General features: G+C 45.9%; 1 protein-coding gene across 1 annotated transcript in view; it reads right to left on the bottom strand.

Annotated features, from left to right (window-relative positions):
• The window catches only part of scrib (scribble planar cell polarity protein), a 59,247-nt gene that overhangs the window by 2,641 nt on the left and 41,006 nt on the right, over nt 1–15,600 (bottom strand). Inside the window, 23 exon segments of the mRNA XM_029458101.1 lie at nt 553–607; nt 2,129–2,203; nt 2,736–2,773; nt 2,934–3,073; nt 3,637–3,783; nt 4,641–4,823; nt 4,909–4,998; nt 5,071–5,290; nt 5,405–5,564; nt 6,500–6,550; nt 6,938–7,048; nt 7,630–7,752; nt 8,050–8,103; nt 8,517–8,570; nt 8,693–8,764; nt 9,663–10,091; nt 12,516–12,596; nt 13,273–13,329; nt 13,914–13,970; nt 14,602–14,721; nt 14,835–15,023; nt 15,150–15,266; nt 15,352–15,528. Of these exon segments, the coding sequence (XP_029313961.1) occupies nt 553–607; nt 2,129–2,203; nt 2,736–2,773; nt 2,934–3,073; nt 3,637–3,783; nt 4,641–4,823; nt 4,909–4,998; nt 5,071–5,290; nt 5,405–5,564; nt 6,500–6,550; nt 6,938–7,048; nt 7,630–7,752; nt 8,050–8,103; nt 8,517–8,570; nt 8,693–8,764; nt 9,663–10,091; nt 12,516–12,596; nt 13,273–13,329; nt 13,914–13,970; nt 14,602–14,721; nt 14,835–15,023; nt 15,150–15,266; nt 15,352–15,528 (2,800 nt within the window).

Here is a 15,600-nt window from a genome sequence, read left to right as displayed (position 1 = left end):
TGTGTCCTCACTACAATAGTCTAATGCATGTGTTTGTGGATTAACAGTAACCTGGTTTAATGTGTGCATGTAAACATACTGACCAACACAAACATGATAATGAGCTGCCCTGTAATCACTAGTTTCATCAACACCTTTGATTCAAATTCATTCACGGTTAGTGTGAGATCATTAGTTTAGACACAGCAAATTTCTCACAACATCAGGTGCTGCTGCACATGTGGTTGGCAGCAGCAGACCAAGCAGGAAGACACACCCGTCTCAATACCTGAACCCACAGTTATGACACAAAACTAGCAGGTTAGAGTATAAATGCACAGACCAGCACACTCTTCTCAAATGTTCCTTAAATACTCAGGCGTACAATCACACACATGCACACAGGATCCTACCAAAGGAGCTGCTTATCCCAGGTAGTCACCTGAATCAAAGGGGATAGAAAAAATTAAGGTAATAAATTACTTATTGTCCGCACCCCGTTTCCTCACTTTCATCCCTTTCACAAAGCCTGTTTTAGTTCAACTTGAATTACTTGCAAGCTCAAGTACTCACTTGGGTTGCTGGAGCCGTCGTCGATGAACTGCAGGTCATCGACTGTGTCAGGGGACTGGAAGAGAAGAAGAGACGGTAAATAACTGAGCGGCGGGTGCGTTTCAGTCACCTGCATCCCAGGGGAAGCCATCACCATGTGAGCGAGCTGGCAGCGAGAGGAAGTGCCAGCCGCTCACTGCTGGTTTAGCAGACAGCTGAAGCTCCCAATCTGTCAGAGCCACAAAAGCCAGAGCACCTCCGCTCAAATACTCCTCCAGGAGAGATTGGCGTGTTAAGAGAAAGGGAGGTTAAGTTAGGTCATCAGTTCCAGGGTTTGTCGTGTGGGCACATCCACAAAGAGACAGCCAACAGAGCAACAGTACAGCACCAACCAGAGTCACCAGAGCACAACAAAACTAAGCAGCACGTTAAATAGTCTTTGTGTTGACGCTAATACATACACTGATAATGTTATCCTCTTGTTATCAGTTTTCAGAGGCTGTTGATTCTACCCCGAGACTTCAGGGACCACAACAACCTGCAAACCGAGAATCATGTGACTGACCTAGCCTTACTGCTAGCATGTTTACTATTGGCAGTACAAGCTAATGTTATCTTACAGGACACATTAGGAACTTTAACCAGATCATGTTTGCATGTATATTAATGTAAAGTACAATGTCATACTTCTCATATCAGTGATAAGTTCTGCTGGCATGTGACCACACCTTGCAGATCGTGGTGGTCCCGAGAGTCACTGTTCTGCACAACTATTTATATAAATCAACACCATAGCCTTTAGACACTACTTGTCAATTCATATGCAGGAAACATTATGCAAACACTTACATACAGTGATATCAATTAAATTGCGTCCACCAAAGGGAGAATACAAACAAACCACACGACATCCCACACTCTGGAGCGCAGACTAACACCGATACTTGACCCCAAAAGATTAGACGACCACTCCAGGATTGCCCGTGCTTTCCCGCCCATCTCTTCTTCCGCACAGAGAAGAAGAGATGACCCATTTCACACAAACCTGCACAAAACTTCCCCCCTAATGATAGAGCAGGAGGAGACCCTTCAGCCAGAGCATGACAGGAGATCTGATAAAGGATGTTATTCCTCTGCGACCCATGCGTGGAACAAGACAGCTGATGGAAGTGAATGTGAGAGTGGATGAGATGCAAAGTTTGTGGACATTTCACCTCCGGAACCAATTCAGGTAAGTGGGATTCAAGACCTGTCTGTGATTGGTTAGTTAGCTGAGAGTAGGTGTGAAGGGTTACTGCTATGGATGCTCTTACATTTGTGAGAGGTAAGTGGGAAAGAAGTGGGGAGTCGGGATGGGAGGGAGAAACAAGGCTGATTTGTCTTTTATGTAGAATAAGTCTCTCTTTGTAAAAGTAAGAATTAGTGAGCCAATCATTAGTGCAGAGCAGGAAGTACTGATCAATCATGGAGCAGAAACCTACACTTTAGTCGCACTGATGCCTCGTGATAAACAGAGAAACTAAAAGGGGAGGCAGCAGGGAAAGCCAGGGGGAAGGGAGGAGGCTGGGGCCTTTGGAGCTCAGCATGCAGCCAATACCTGGATGTCGAATACGGGTTTGGAAGAAGGAATGGCAGCGAACTGTCGGTAGTCAAACTTCTTTGACGACAGGGACTAGAAGGATAGCAAACAGGAATGAGCAGAGGACGAGGAAGAGGGGAGAGAGGAAAACAAGGATAGGAGGAGGATTGGACAAAGTATAAAAAGGGTGTAGAAGGCAAATGACAAAGAAGAGGAAAAGGAATAAGAGAAAATAGAAAATAGAAAAAGGGGAGGTGGGAGGCAGAGAGGCTAATGGGTGATTCAAACAGCCAGTTGTGGCATATGAAGAGAGAGCTGTGTGTGTTCTCAGCTCGGCTACAATGACAATGAGCAAGATGGTGGATTAATGCCAATGTGATTGGAAACAAATCTACTTTTTTCCCTTTACCAGCTTGTAAACCAACAATTTTATGTGTTTCTCAAATAAAAGCACCTTAAATTAAACTGCAAAGTCAGTGTTACAGACTTTCTTTTTTATATTTGCTGACTCAAGCTCTCCTAGTCCGTTCAAAGGATACAGTAACTCGTTCACACTAGCACAAAGGTCAGTGGAAAAATCTGTCCAAAACAAAGTGAAAATTAAGGAGAAAGGTTAAGCTCTTACCAGCCGGCCCGGAGAGGTTACTCCTCGAGGATTGAGCTCTGTCAGAGGAAAACAGGAAATGTGAAGTTAGGACAGAAAGGCGGCTTTAGATTGTATTTGTTTGTGAATAAGCAAGTTAAGACTATTCATATAGTTCGAAACAAAAGTTACTAAGTAAAAATAGATGGGTCACAGCTATGCAAAACAGCAGCTTCCTACCTTCCATAGGTGTGGGAGAGGGTGTGGGTGCGGGCGAGGGAGACTCCGTCAGCTGGTCTAGTGTGCCACGTTTCTTTCCGTCCCGAGACTTGGCGATGACCATCTGTGCTTTCAGTGCATCCTGCTCCAGAGACTTCATTCTACAAGAGGAACAAGCGGCATGAGAAAAATAGTCGTAGAAATAAGGAAACAAATGCAGAGACAATAACTGACGGAGGCACACACCGCTACAGGTGGGTGTAGTGCCGATCACTACTGATTTTGGGTGCTCCTTGTCCTGGTTTGCTGTCATAAACAACCAGTTTAATTCAGTTGTATAATAAGAAGGGAGGCATTCCAGGAAAAGGACTACCTACTGCGAGTAGGCTTACCCTCACACATAGCTTGCAAACTTACTGCGGGATGTGTTAGTACAAATAATAGTATGAAAATCAAGAGAACAGCAAGGTGCAAATAAAAAGACTGCTGCAGGGAGGAAGAGACAACAGAGAAAAGAGAGAGGGGGAAGCTAGAGATGGAAACAGCAAAGACGTGCAGAAGCAAGGCAGCACTAGAAAGGCAGTGGAAGCACGGTCGCAGTGTTGCTGCGAGTGCTTGCTTGGACCTTTCCGAACTCGGCCTCTTGCAAAATCCCCCAAAGAACCCCAGCACACCCCCACGATGCCGTGCTTCTGGCCCTGGTGGCTGGGGACAAGGAGCAGACCTGAGCTGGGAGGCTGCAGAGGAGGAGGAAGAGGTGGGGGGCTGGGGGGCCTCGACCGTGCCCTGAGATGCCCTCACTCTGGCCTGGTAGAGCCTCTTAGCCAGGTCCTGCTCATACTGCCTAACATCCTCCTCTAGGCCGCAGGGCCTGGGCCCCACGAGGTCAGGGAGAGGGTGACAGACGGGAGGAGGAGGGGATAGGAAGAGAAGTGCACCAGGATGAGGGAGGAAGATGAGGAGGAGAGGAAGAAAAGAGGCATACAGAAAGGAAAAGAGAAGAAAACCAAAGAATGGAAGGTAAAACACTGACACATTTAGAAGAGCCTTAAATAATAATAATAATAATAATAATAATAAAGATCCAATTTTTAGACATGAATATAGTAAGAGAGGAGACAGACTATCCACACACACAGGACGGTGTTGTCACCACACACTGAACTGTGGACTTATATTTGAACCTTGTTATTGACCAGTATGACGTTCATCAGGACATCTGGGACAGAGGTGTCATCACGCTAAAACTTAAAACCAATGATGGAAGGGTTTAATCAGTAAGTCAAGGTCAGGGGTGTCAGACATGCGGCCCGATGACTTTGCAAAGTGTAAAACGTGTTGTTTTGATCATAAAGTAAAAGCCTTTGTAGATACACTGTGATCTGTAAATGGTAACGCACATGTGTAAATGATAAACTGATGCTATTGTTGAAATTGCTCCTTTTAATATTAATACATTTCAGGTTGTTCATAATGTTTTGTAAAAAGATTTTTACCTTTTTGCACTAAAACGAAGGGAGAATTGTGTGTGTTGTCGTAATTTACAGGTCATTATGCTGTGATGTTATTGGTCCGGCCCACTTCAGATCAAATTGTGCTGCATGTGGCCCCTGAACTCAAATGAGTTTGACACCCCTGGTCAAGGTCATGTGTGTACCCTGCTCTTCCTGCTTCTGACTCCTGCTTTATCCAAATGAATGCAAAGCAAAAATATGATGTTTTATTTACCGTGCCGCCCTCCACATGGCTCTCTTCTCAGCCTCCAGAGCTCGTTTCTCAGCAGGGGACATGTCCTTGTCGGGGGCCACAGCCAGCTCGGGGCTCTGCATTCGGAGTCTCTCTTGATGTCGGCGCTCTGCTTTGGCTGTGCGGATGGGAGCCGCAGAGTCCCCGGTGTACGATGGGATCAGACTGACGAGACGCACGTGAGGCAGTGAGGTCACAGACACGAACACAGCACAGAGACATTTTAACACCAAGTGTGCGATGTAGTTACCCAGTCATGGAGTTAGGCCTCTGCTCTAGCCTGAAGCTGTCTTCCAGGGAATTCCTCTGAGACTCTCCCTTACCATCAACAGAAGAAGGCCTACATACAAAAACACAATTAGCTAAAGAAATTTATAATCATGTAAAGTAATGAGAATATACAGCTTCTCACCCTGAGCTGCCACAGTAGCTCGGTGGCGTGACGTTGTAGCTTTGTGGTGTGGCGCAGTGCTGGGTTGGGGTGGATACTGGCTCCACGTTGTACTCCACTCCATCCAGCAACACCTTGCCAGTGGCCTTCATCTGCGCCACCTGCTTAGCCAGGTCCTCCTCCTCATCGTCCTCTTCCTCATCCATCAGGTACTCTCGCGCCCGCTGCTCAAACTTCCTCTCTGGGAGCAGATGAACGGACGCAGGGTTGTGATTTTCGATGGCAGGTTAGCAGAGTCTGATATGTTGGTTATTTAATGGCTACGGGTGCTTAAGGAGAAACAATTCAAACAAACCTTCTTCTTCCCTCATTTTCTTGAGGTCGTCTTCTCCAACAAGAGACACTCGAGGTTTGGGTTTCTCTGGTGTCTGCTGCTTCACGTCAATCTCAAAATACTTCTGTCTGTCCCTGAAAGAGCGCTGCTCCGGGCTGCCCTTACCGCCAGGAGAAGGACTCTGTAGGGTTAGAAGAAACATCAAGGACAGAATACAAAATGATAAAAGATTAGTTCTGATGCACCTGCAATATTTACAAATGAAAACACAACAACACGATAAAGGTTGCTGCTAACGAGTTGATGTTATTTCCATTTGCATTGTCGCAGAGCCATTTGCCAAACGAGCAGAGGATATCACAATATATGCCAGAGGAGAAAAGCATCACAGACCAAGAAGAAAGAAACTTAAAACTTAAAATTAAAACAGAACCCAGCACCATCAGCTGATTTAAGATCAATTAACTGGCAGTCCCATTATTGACAGAAGTAACATGGCTGCCTCCCAGTGTCTGGGAGCAGAGACACCACCACCGATCAAGCCAAGCGCACCCAGACGAAGAACAGGGCTGCTGCAGATGTGGCGGAGGCGGTGGGTACCTGCAGGTCCCAGGACGGCTTGGAGAAGCGAGGCACTGCGGCCAGGCTCATATACTCCCGCCGGTCAGGTGAGAGGGGGGGCCGGGGGGGGACCATGCTGGTCAGACCCTTACCGGCTCCCTCCTGACCATCTATGTCATCATCAAACACCTCGTTGATCAACTCAGGCTGAAAAGGCCACATAGGTCGTCACCACACTGTCAGACTAAGAACCAGTGTTTTCACTACGTCTCTACAGCTGACAGCAGATCTACATTCAATATTCAGCCGAACACATCACACACAGTCACAGACTCCTGCAGGTTGAACCTGGCTTCCTAAAAACATCTTTAAAACACACCCTACAAATGGACTTGAAAAACCTGCCTAGCTTAGCAACGTTAAGGCTACATATCTGAGGTTGTGAACACGTGAAAAAGTCCTTTAATATAGTGCAACCTCTACTCTTTATCTTATATTCGGTCCAATACAGACAGCTGTGCTTTTTAATATTGTTTTGCCAATATGTTCACTCACCTCTGGAGAAGGTTGCATCGGGTGGAAATTGTTCCTCACACCATACAGGTCCTGTCGGGCACAGCAGGAGGTTAGTGAAGTTAAGTAAACTCAGACTGAGGACACAGACAGAGGTGCAGAGCAGGCAGACTGCTTGGCAGCTGGGATATAATACGATAAACAAAAGGGGGGGGATCGAATATTAGTACACGAGCCACACATGGATGAATGAATGTATCAAGACTCAACACCAGCACGGACAGATGATGGCACTGGAGTACAAAAAACCAACGATGAACGCATTCCACACGTCACAGCACGTCACAGGCCCCCCGACACGGCGCAGGCTCCCTATAGGACGGCCTGCTCCAGTCAGGAGGGGGCGGGAGTGAGACCAACCAATCAGCACAGCATGCTTTTGTCGTTGTGACCCGGGGGAGTCCGGGCAGCACGGCCTACCTGCGGCGGCTCCAGCACTGCCAGTGAGCGAGGCACGGCGGCAAACGCCTTGTATGCCTGCTTCACATTCATGGGGAACTCGTCGGGCGAGGTGGGGGAGGGGGCGCGAGGCTGTAGGGGGGAGGTTTGGGAGGGGGGGGAGGGCATGGAAGGTGGGGTAGGTTCATATGGTAAAGGAGCCGAAGGGGAAGAAAAGGAGGTGAGAAGGACAGACAGAGACATGGAGGAGAGGGTAGACTATGAAAAAAACCAGCAAAGTTGAAGAAGACTGCGGAGGAGAAAAGGCGAACAGCATGGCGGCTGGTTTATGTGAGAGGAGGGGAGTATGTCAGAGAAAGACAGACAGTAGGGCTTGGAAAGTCCAAAGCCATGAGCACCTTTGTGAAGATGTGAGATGAAATCATAGCTCCTTCATTATTTACCAATCCAACTATGTGTAGGAGGTCTGGAGGTGACAGACTGCAGCACCTGCAGGGACTTAACCCCCTTCCGCATTCAAATACAAGTCTTCCTTTTTTTTTTTTTTTTTTTTTTAGTTCTAGCTTCTTTAGAAACAAAAATTATTCTTGCGTCACAATTATCTGCATCTCTGCTGCACTGCTATTAGTGTGTTGGCGTTGCACAGACAGAGTAGGAGGCACAGAGCGGAGAGTGGATAGAAAACAACACTATGTGGTGGTGAGGGGCCTTACAGAGGTCTGGGAGTTGAAGGGGGAGGGGCCATGCTGGAAGGGGTTAGGACTGTGGCCGTCCGGAGTGGCGGGGGAGGGACTCTGCCGCGCGCGCCCGACTGGCTGGATGGCACCGGGTCGTGTCTGGAGAGAAAACAAATGACATTTTATAGAAGAGATGACACATGACCCTTACCAATAAGTGAAAAGCTTTTATTCAGACACAACTTGAGGATGAATGACAACTCAAAATGAATGGAGCTATGAATCACAACATTATGTTCATCTGTGTACGGTGGTTTTTATTTAGATTTAAATGCCTAGAAATGCCTAGAAATATAAATGCATACATTACTTAAAGGAAACCCATAACCAATATGTACTAAAAAGGCGAGCTCCAACTCTAATCGAATATAAAAGTTATTTTCTGCAGACACTCACTGATGATGAAGTGTTGTCAATGGCAGTTGGAGTGGAAGTGTAATGAAGGTTTGCCTGCAAACAAAAATAAAAAAATAAAACAATGGAATGAAATGCTTGGGTCAGCACAATCTACTTGAGGTTCAACCAGCAGTGCACACTACCGGATGATGCCAGGCCAAATAAGAACTCTATCAAACAATGCAACGCCAGCACGGTTTACCTTAACTACTTACATAGCATCTGTTCTACACGAGCAACTTAAAATGGGAACTTTGCTTTCTTATTGTCCTGTGAGAGAGCTGAATGCACATCCAGTCTGCACGAGGCAAAGCATCAGTCATCAGCTGGAGAAGCAGTCACATGCTTTTCAAGTAGGACTGTAGCAGACACGGCAGCTGAACTAGTTATGTTTTATAAAACACAACAGCAGACGCATGTGCGTTTTTAAAAACTAAAATCCAGGCAGAGCAGAGAGGGCCACTTACGAAGCGGGTCTCCCTGCCTGCGTACAGGGAGCTGTTGGAATAGTGGTGGCTGGGCTACGGGGTGGAAAAGAATCAACTGTAAAATACCTCTTCTATTGTGGGAAACATGACTCATGGAAAAGGATCAAATAAAGTAAAAAGATGGCGGAGGAGGGCTGGGTGTTAAGGCTGCTCACCGGTTGGATGGTGGGAGAGTAAGGTGCTTCCCTAATCGGGCTCTCAGTCCTGGTGAAATCAGAAGGAGGCGCCTGCAGAAAGATCAAACACCAAAAGCACACTTAACAACGGCTCCTACTTTCACTCAGCAATGACAAACAGTGTAGTAAAGAAACACAAGAGTCACTGGTTAGTCCTGTGGGAAGTGCCCGTTCCAGTAAATTCAACCAACTTGCTGATAAACGTGCACATGTCTGTGCGTCTTTGCAGGTCGTGTTCCTTCATGACTTATGACCTCCCTGGCAGCTGTTGGGACAAGCATTCCAGTCGGTCCGGACTATGTGTCCAAATACTTCACGAGGTGCCACAAGCTCTGTTCTCACAGCAAAAACATGCACCCGTTCAGCTAGCTCATACACTGAGATGAATTTACACAACCTGGACACACACACACACACACACACACACACACACACACACACACACACACACACACACACACACACACACACACACACACACACACACACACACACACACACACACACACACACACACACACACACACACACACAAATGCTTCCTCTATGAACCTTTGCACAGACAGAAACCACATTAATCCTCCTCGAGGAAATAGTAAAGCTATCACTAATTAATCCAAGTGTAGGGATTTTAAATCTTATGGCCCTTGGAGATGTCACCAAACATGCAATAACTGCTGTTTTTTTCCCAACCAAAAGCCCGAAACTCAAAGAAGTAGATTATTACAGTTCTACATCCCTCCTAAAGATACACACTTGTTAATGCATGGTGCTTGGATACATGCCGACCCAAACAAAGTGAAAGGCATTTCTTGATGTCAAATTAAAAAAGTGAAAGTCTTGATGCAACTGTATGATCCATTTCAAGAGACACAAGTGAGCCACACAACAAACTGTGCGCAGTAACACACCATGCTGCCTCCAAACCACACTCAGGCAGGCGGCTTGCCTTGCTGAACAACCAGGGCTTTAGTTGGCCTTGCTTCCCGTAGCCCACCGGAGGCCCTGACAGGAGCTGATCTCCAGACGGACGACCTTTTCCTTTGCGATTGGCCACCAAGAAAGGGTTCTCTTTGAAGCAGATAGGCTGAGAGTCCACCAGGTTTTCCTCTTCTTCCTCTTCTTCAGGTGCAAATGTTGACGAATTAATGGTTGTTGATGAGCCGGCACTGTCAGTAGTCGCGGTCCCATTAGGGGAGAACTGGGATCCATGAAGATAATCGTGCTCTGTGTTCAGACTGGGGCAGGACTCGGGGTCCATGTGGTTGAGGGGTTCTGTTGGGTGGGCTAAGCCGAAGCCCAGAGGCTCTAAAGGAGCTCCGTACTGGACCTGCAGGGGAGCCTCCATGGGAGCAGTCAGACTTACAGAAGTAGAGAACTGGACAGGAGCAAAGGAAAGAAGGAGGACAGATACAGTAAAGTGACAGCGATGAGAAGGACTGAGAGGAACAGCTTCACTCACACAGAGGACATTTTCACTAGTGGAATTTCAAAAGAATAAAAGCTGAACGTTTTAAAAACAGTATAGAGGACAGGATAACTATATATGCCAACATTTCCAGCACAGTAGGTCAAAGTTGAACTGGAATGGATGTTTAATCAGACAGTTTGTGTAATCATTGCTTTTTTTTTTTTCTTCTTCTCCTTACAAATAAGCTTTGCTTTGTTTACAACTCGTCTGACGTTATTTTGTCGTGTCCGACTTCTTTTTCACAATGTCGCGCCTTTCAGAGGCCAAACCCACTACATCAAGATCCAACTAGTAATGAATCAGAGTGCTCCTTTAGTGAGAAGAGATCCACTAAGGCAGGCATGTTCTATTCTCCTGAAGTAAGCCTGACAGTCAGACAACCTTTTAACAAATAAAAACGCCTCGTTACCACCAAAATAAATCTGACATACGATGAGAAGAAGAGTAATTCCCCTGCCTGATGATGTACTTCCATAATAATAGACACGTGACACACAAGCCTCTAGCTGCTAAAACAGTTACTCACATCACTAAATCTTCCCAGAAGCCTTAAAGATAAGTGTCTTAGTTACGCATCATTCAAGACTTGCTCAAGTGCTGATGTATGCCACTGGACACTTTACTGCCGTCCAGGCCTCGGCCTTAAATAACCATATTATCAGATCAGCGAGACATTCGGGCTCCAGCACATCTTCCACTCCTACTGAACTGAACGTAGAGAACATGTGATGTCACTGTAGCGGGGGAGAAGATATACCCAACCCATGTAAAGAAACATGATACTTGAAGTGCCAAGTCTTGTTTTTACAAACCCCGACGCCAAAAGATGCCTCAAATCGACCCTGATAACTTTGAAATGTATGAGACGTGACCTTGACCTATCTGGTGATAATTAAAATAGCCAGACTAAAAATACAACAAGCATTGTGAGGCAGTTATGTGGCTCGCTACATGCTGACTATAAGAGTATGTGGTGTGATGAGGGTCAGTGGGATGGAATGTGAACGAGTGCCCTTTTGGCTCCGACACAGACTGCGAGGGACAGCTGGGGGGGGTTTTGGTGCGAGAGAGGAGAGCGAGGCTGATGGTTCCAGCATGCCGACACTCTGAGCTGGCCATGCTGGGAACCAGGAACTGAATCATTTTTACTCCACACTTGTACAATAATATAGTAATTACTTCTCAGAAGAACATTTAATTAAGAGAATAGATAATCGACTACTTTTACCACTAGATCTTTCGCTTTTATCCGTCTTCATAAAGGTTGGTGGACTGTAAACTTCAACAACGATGAAACTAAATCCAGGACTACCCGACACCGAGCAGCAAATCGTCTAAGTTCTCCCGGACAATCTAAAAGGCCAGAGCTGATAAAGTCCTGATAGCCGTCTATTTAAAGTTACGTGACCCAAATGTTAATAAAAGGATCAATAAGCAAAGCATGTCTTAAAGTCAGTACTTCCGTTTGACACCTGACGCAGATACTCCGCTGGATCAGAATCAAGTCAGGAAGTGAAAATAATAAAACCTAAAAAAAAACAGTCACCTCTCACCCGTTGAACATCTCTATACTCACGGTGGGATGGAAACAGGACAGCGCAGTATGTCCACTCAAACTTATTCCTCAGAGGACTTTGGGACCTCCGACGGAAACACTCGTCTGTCCCTCTTCGAGGATACACTCCCTCCCCGTCTAACACCCCACCCACCCAAGAGACTCCCTCCAATGCAGAGCCAGATGCAGGTTTAAAATATCGCAGAGGATAGGCTGGTTGATAGTGGGCAGCTGTCCCCTTCCCCCCCCCCCCCATCTCACCACCTCCTTCACACACCCACACTTTGACCATGCTTCCTTTCAAGTCCACCTCTTCCCGTACTTTATAGATTCTTTCTTCAACAGATTCGTCTGCCACTCTCTTTTTATTGTCTGGTCTTTATTCTTGGTCTTCAGAGGTTGTTCTCTAACCTCGTTGATCAGTCGTTGATCCTCGTGTTATTTCTTCGCTCCAGTTTGGTCACATTCGCTCTCGTTAATTGATGTAGGACATGATTGCATCACGCTGACGTGGCATGTTGTACGAGTTTGGCCTTGGTGCCACAGTCAGTATTGTTGATTTGGGGTTTTGCACATGGAGGGTTAACATTCCTGTTCCTGGAGGGGCAACTGGTCGGCACGGGTACACTCAGAGTTTCCCCAGGAAAAAAAAACCCCCAAGGGATTCCATGAAGAGGTCTATTCTAAGCCTTGAAGGCCCAATAGGATTCATAATAGTTAGTGTAAAAAATCTTCTAGCGCTGACCGGAGACATTAGAACATAACGGGACACTTACTCTGTTGAGCTTCTGGAGACTGGTGGTGGGCAGAGCCGCCAGGGTTTTGTAGTCAAGTTTTAGAGGTCCAGTGCCAATGTTCTAAAGAGAAACGAAGAGGAACAGAGGTGAGAAGGGGACGAGGCTGAGGTTTATTACACAACAAGAAGAAGAATCTATTCAAAGTGAAACGGTTTAACTGGAGGCGACTACTGCACACTTTGTATTGTAAATGTGAACCGGATAGAGAAACTCCCCAAGCCCGGGGTGACGTATTCTTCTGCGTTTTACAAAAACACATTAATGAAATGGGAACAGTTGTTTATTTTAATTTTATTATTGTTGAACCAATTTTCCCCTTAATTTAGTCCTTCCTAAAACCTCATGTGTACAGCTGTCCCTACTGTGTGGTCACCTGACACACAGAGCTGCATACTTTTAAAAAGAGATTGTGAGGAGTTATGAGAGCGTAATGTACATGGAACTTTAAGCTACCTCTCATGGATCCTCTCACCGACCGACCTGCTGCCTTCACAATCACAAACACTGTCCAGACAAGTCACAGGAGCAGAAATACTCTAACTGGATATGACTCCAGTAAATAGAAGCCATTTTAATGTGGTTCAAGACTGATTTATATAAGAAAACCATTAAATAAGAGTTTATGTTCCCTTAGCGGGGTGAATAACGGTAAAATCCTGTGGAGGTCGTGCCGTTCTATTTTTGATCAGACTTCCAGGAAGGTTGTCTGCAGACTTGACGATGAGGAGTGTCTCACCTCAGTCTCCTCTTCGAGCAGGCGAGTTGCCTCCTCACGCTCCAAGCGCATACGCTCCTTCACCAAGAAAGGAAGGGAAGGAGGAGGAGAGTACAGGAGGGAAGAGACCCAACCACACACAGCCACACAGTGATGCGATGACAGGTGGAAAAGAGAAAAATCAAGGATTTACAGAAGAGGAAAGAAAGGGTACAGGTGGTGAAGAGGTGAAAAACAACAGTGGAAAATTGGAATGGAGATGAGATGATTTGTTTTTTTTAAATCACACCAAACACACCAAAAGTAAAGACAGATAAGAGAAGAGAAGGGGAAAAAAGGATAGAATCCGCACACATTAAAAAGTACTCTATTCATTAGCTATGGGAGCAGAAAAAAAGCATGCAAGATGGGACATTGCAGGAATAGTTCTGTCAAACACAATACCCACACAGGGTGCAGAGGAAAAGCTTCATTCACCCGATAACAGACAAACCTGAGATGCTGCCTCTAAAAGCTCCAGCCTAAAGTATCGTGTGGACTCGTGGTCTGCATTTGTTTACGGAGCAGAAACGGTATTATCTTGCCATCTATGTGCTGATCTGACCCGATACAATTTTACCTCTAGTATCCCAGAACAGTCATGGATTAGAAATGTCACTTACCACTTTTTCCATCTCTTCTCGCTCCCACTGTGAGGTCTCTCTCACCATCTCAGACTCCTGGGGGAAAAGCGAGATTTAAGATCCTTACAATCCCAACTAACAGTTATTATTCATCCTGTAAATCTTAGCGGAAGCATTCAAACCAATGCAAGTTCCATATAAAAGGATTTTCTGACTGCATTTGCTCTGATAAAGGTTGTATGACAAAAAAAATGATCAAAGTGCGCCGAGGAAGAGAAACAAGCATTCTATAAAGCAACAAGCGCCTACATTCCTTTAGCACGGGCAGTCTCCCAAAAGCTCATCTGAACAAAATAAACAACTGTGTTGGCGCATTCTGGGTGCTGCGGTGAAAAGATGGGTATGTGGGGGTGTGCATGGTTTGGAGGGAGTCGAACTCCACCTGCTAACACCAAACTGCTGTGGAGGCACAGTGTTGGTGTGACGGGATCGCTGAACAAAACAGCTGATTCACGTGTTGACTTGAACAATGCATTTACAAAAATCGGCCGAGAGATTCCTGGTATACCGTTTACTTCTGTTTACTTCCCGTATGTTGTGCTTTGTCTTGCATTAACAATGCATGATTGCTTTATCCATAACCCGACCTTAACTGCACAGATGATTGGTAATTAAGATATATAAAATCAGTGAAGATATATAGTCCAGTGCAGAATCTGTATCGTACCTTCTGCATGATCTCCATCTCCTCCGGGCTCAGGTCTCGGTCTATAGAAGAGATGCTTTCCATGCTGTTCTTACGGACAATGCCCGTTGCAAATGGGTTGGCAATGATGCCGGGAGACGCCTGGAAAAGGACAAAGAGTGTTAATTAAAGATTTACTAAAAAAGTGCTCTTTAAAACAGATTATCAACACTGCTGGCAATTTTGTCCAAATCTAACTGCGTGTGGCGTCTTACCTCCACACCAGTCATTTTTTGTGGATCGAACCCGTCGCACATCAGCATGACCAGAGAGTCTCCGACAGCTCGAAGCACCCGCACTGCTTCGGTGTGCGTCATCCCCAGCAGGCTGTGGTTGTTCACCTCGAGGATACGCATCCCAATCTGCAGCCGGCTGTCTCTCGCTGCTGCACCGCTCGAACTCACCTGTTTGAATATTTATTATTTTGATATTTGAATGAATTACTGATAACTGTATGTAGTGGTTCTGGAAATAAATAAATGTATTGAATTGCAAAGTTATGGCACATAATTTAAATATAATTTTAGAACCTTAGAGATGAAGATGCCTTCATCTGTGGGGTCAAAGGGGTTTCCTGCATGACCCTTGGCTCCTCCACGAATACTGATGCCAAGCTTCTCCCCTGGCTGCTTCTGGATCACAATTTCCTGCAATGATACATACACAGCTCATGAGGGTAAGGTGTAAGTATGTTAGTATATGTATATTCATTCGTTGTTTGGATGGCCTCACCTGCATCCCAGGCGGTGAAGGGTCCCTCCGTACCAACATACAGATCTCCTGCTTGTTGGCCAGCAGCGCTCGCACAGCTTCCTGGTGTGTGGCGTGACGCAGATCGATGGCGTTCACTTCTAATATTCTGTCCCCAACACGCAGTCCACTTTCACATGCGAGACCTTCAGGAATCACCTGAAGATGAGATGGGTTGAAAGTGAGACACAACATATATTTAAGGAGATGCAACAAAGAGGAAAACAAGGT

Source organism: Cottoperca gobio, chromosome 20, assembly GCF_900634415.1.
Source record: "Cottoperca gobio chromosome 20, fCotGob3.1, whole genome shotgun sequence".
In the NCBI taxonomy this organism is placed as follows: domain Eukaryota; kingdom Metazoa; phylum Chordata; class Actinopteri; order Perciformes; family Bovichtidae; genus Cottoperca; species Cottoperca gobio.
Note: the sequence above shows the minus strand (reverse complement) of the source record. Positions and strands in the feature narration are given on the sequence as shown.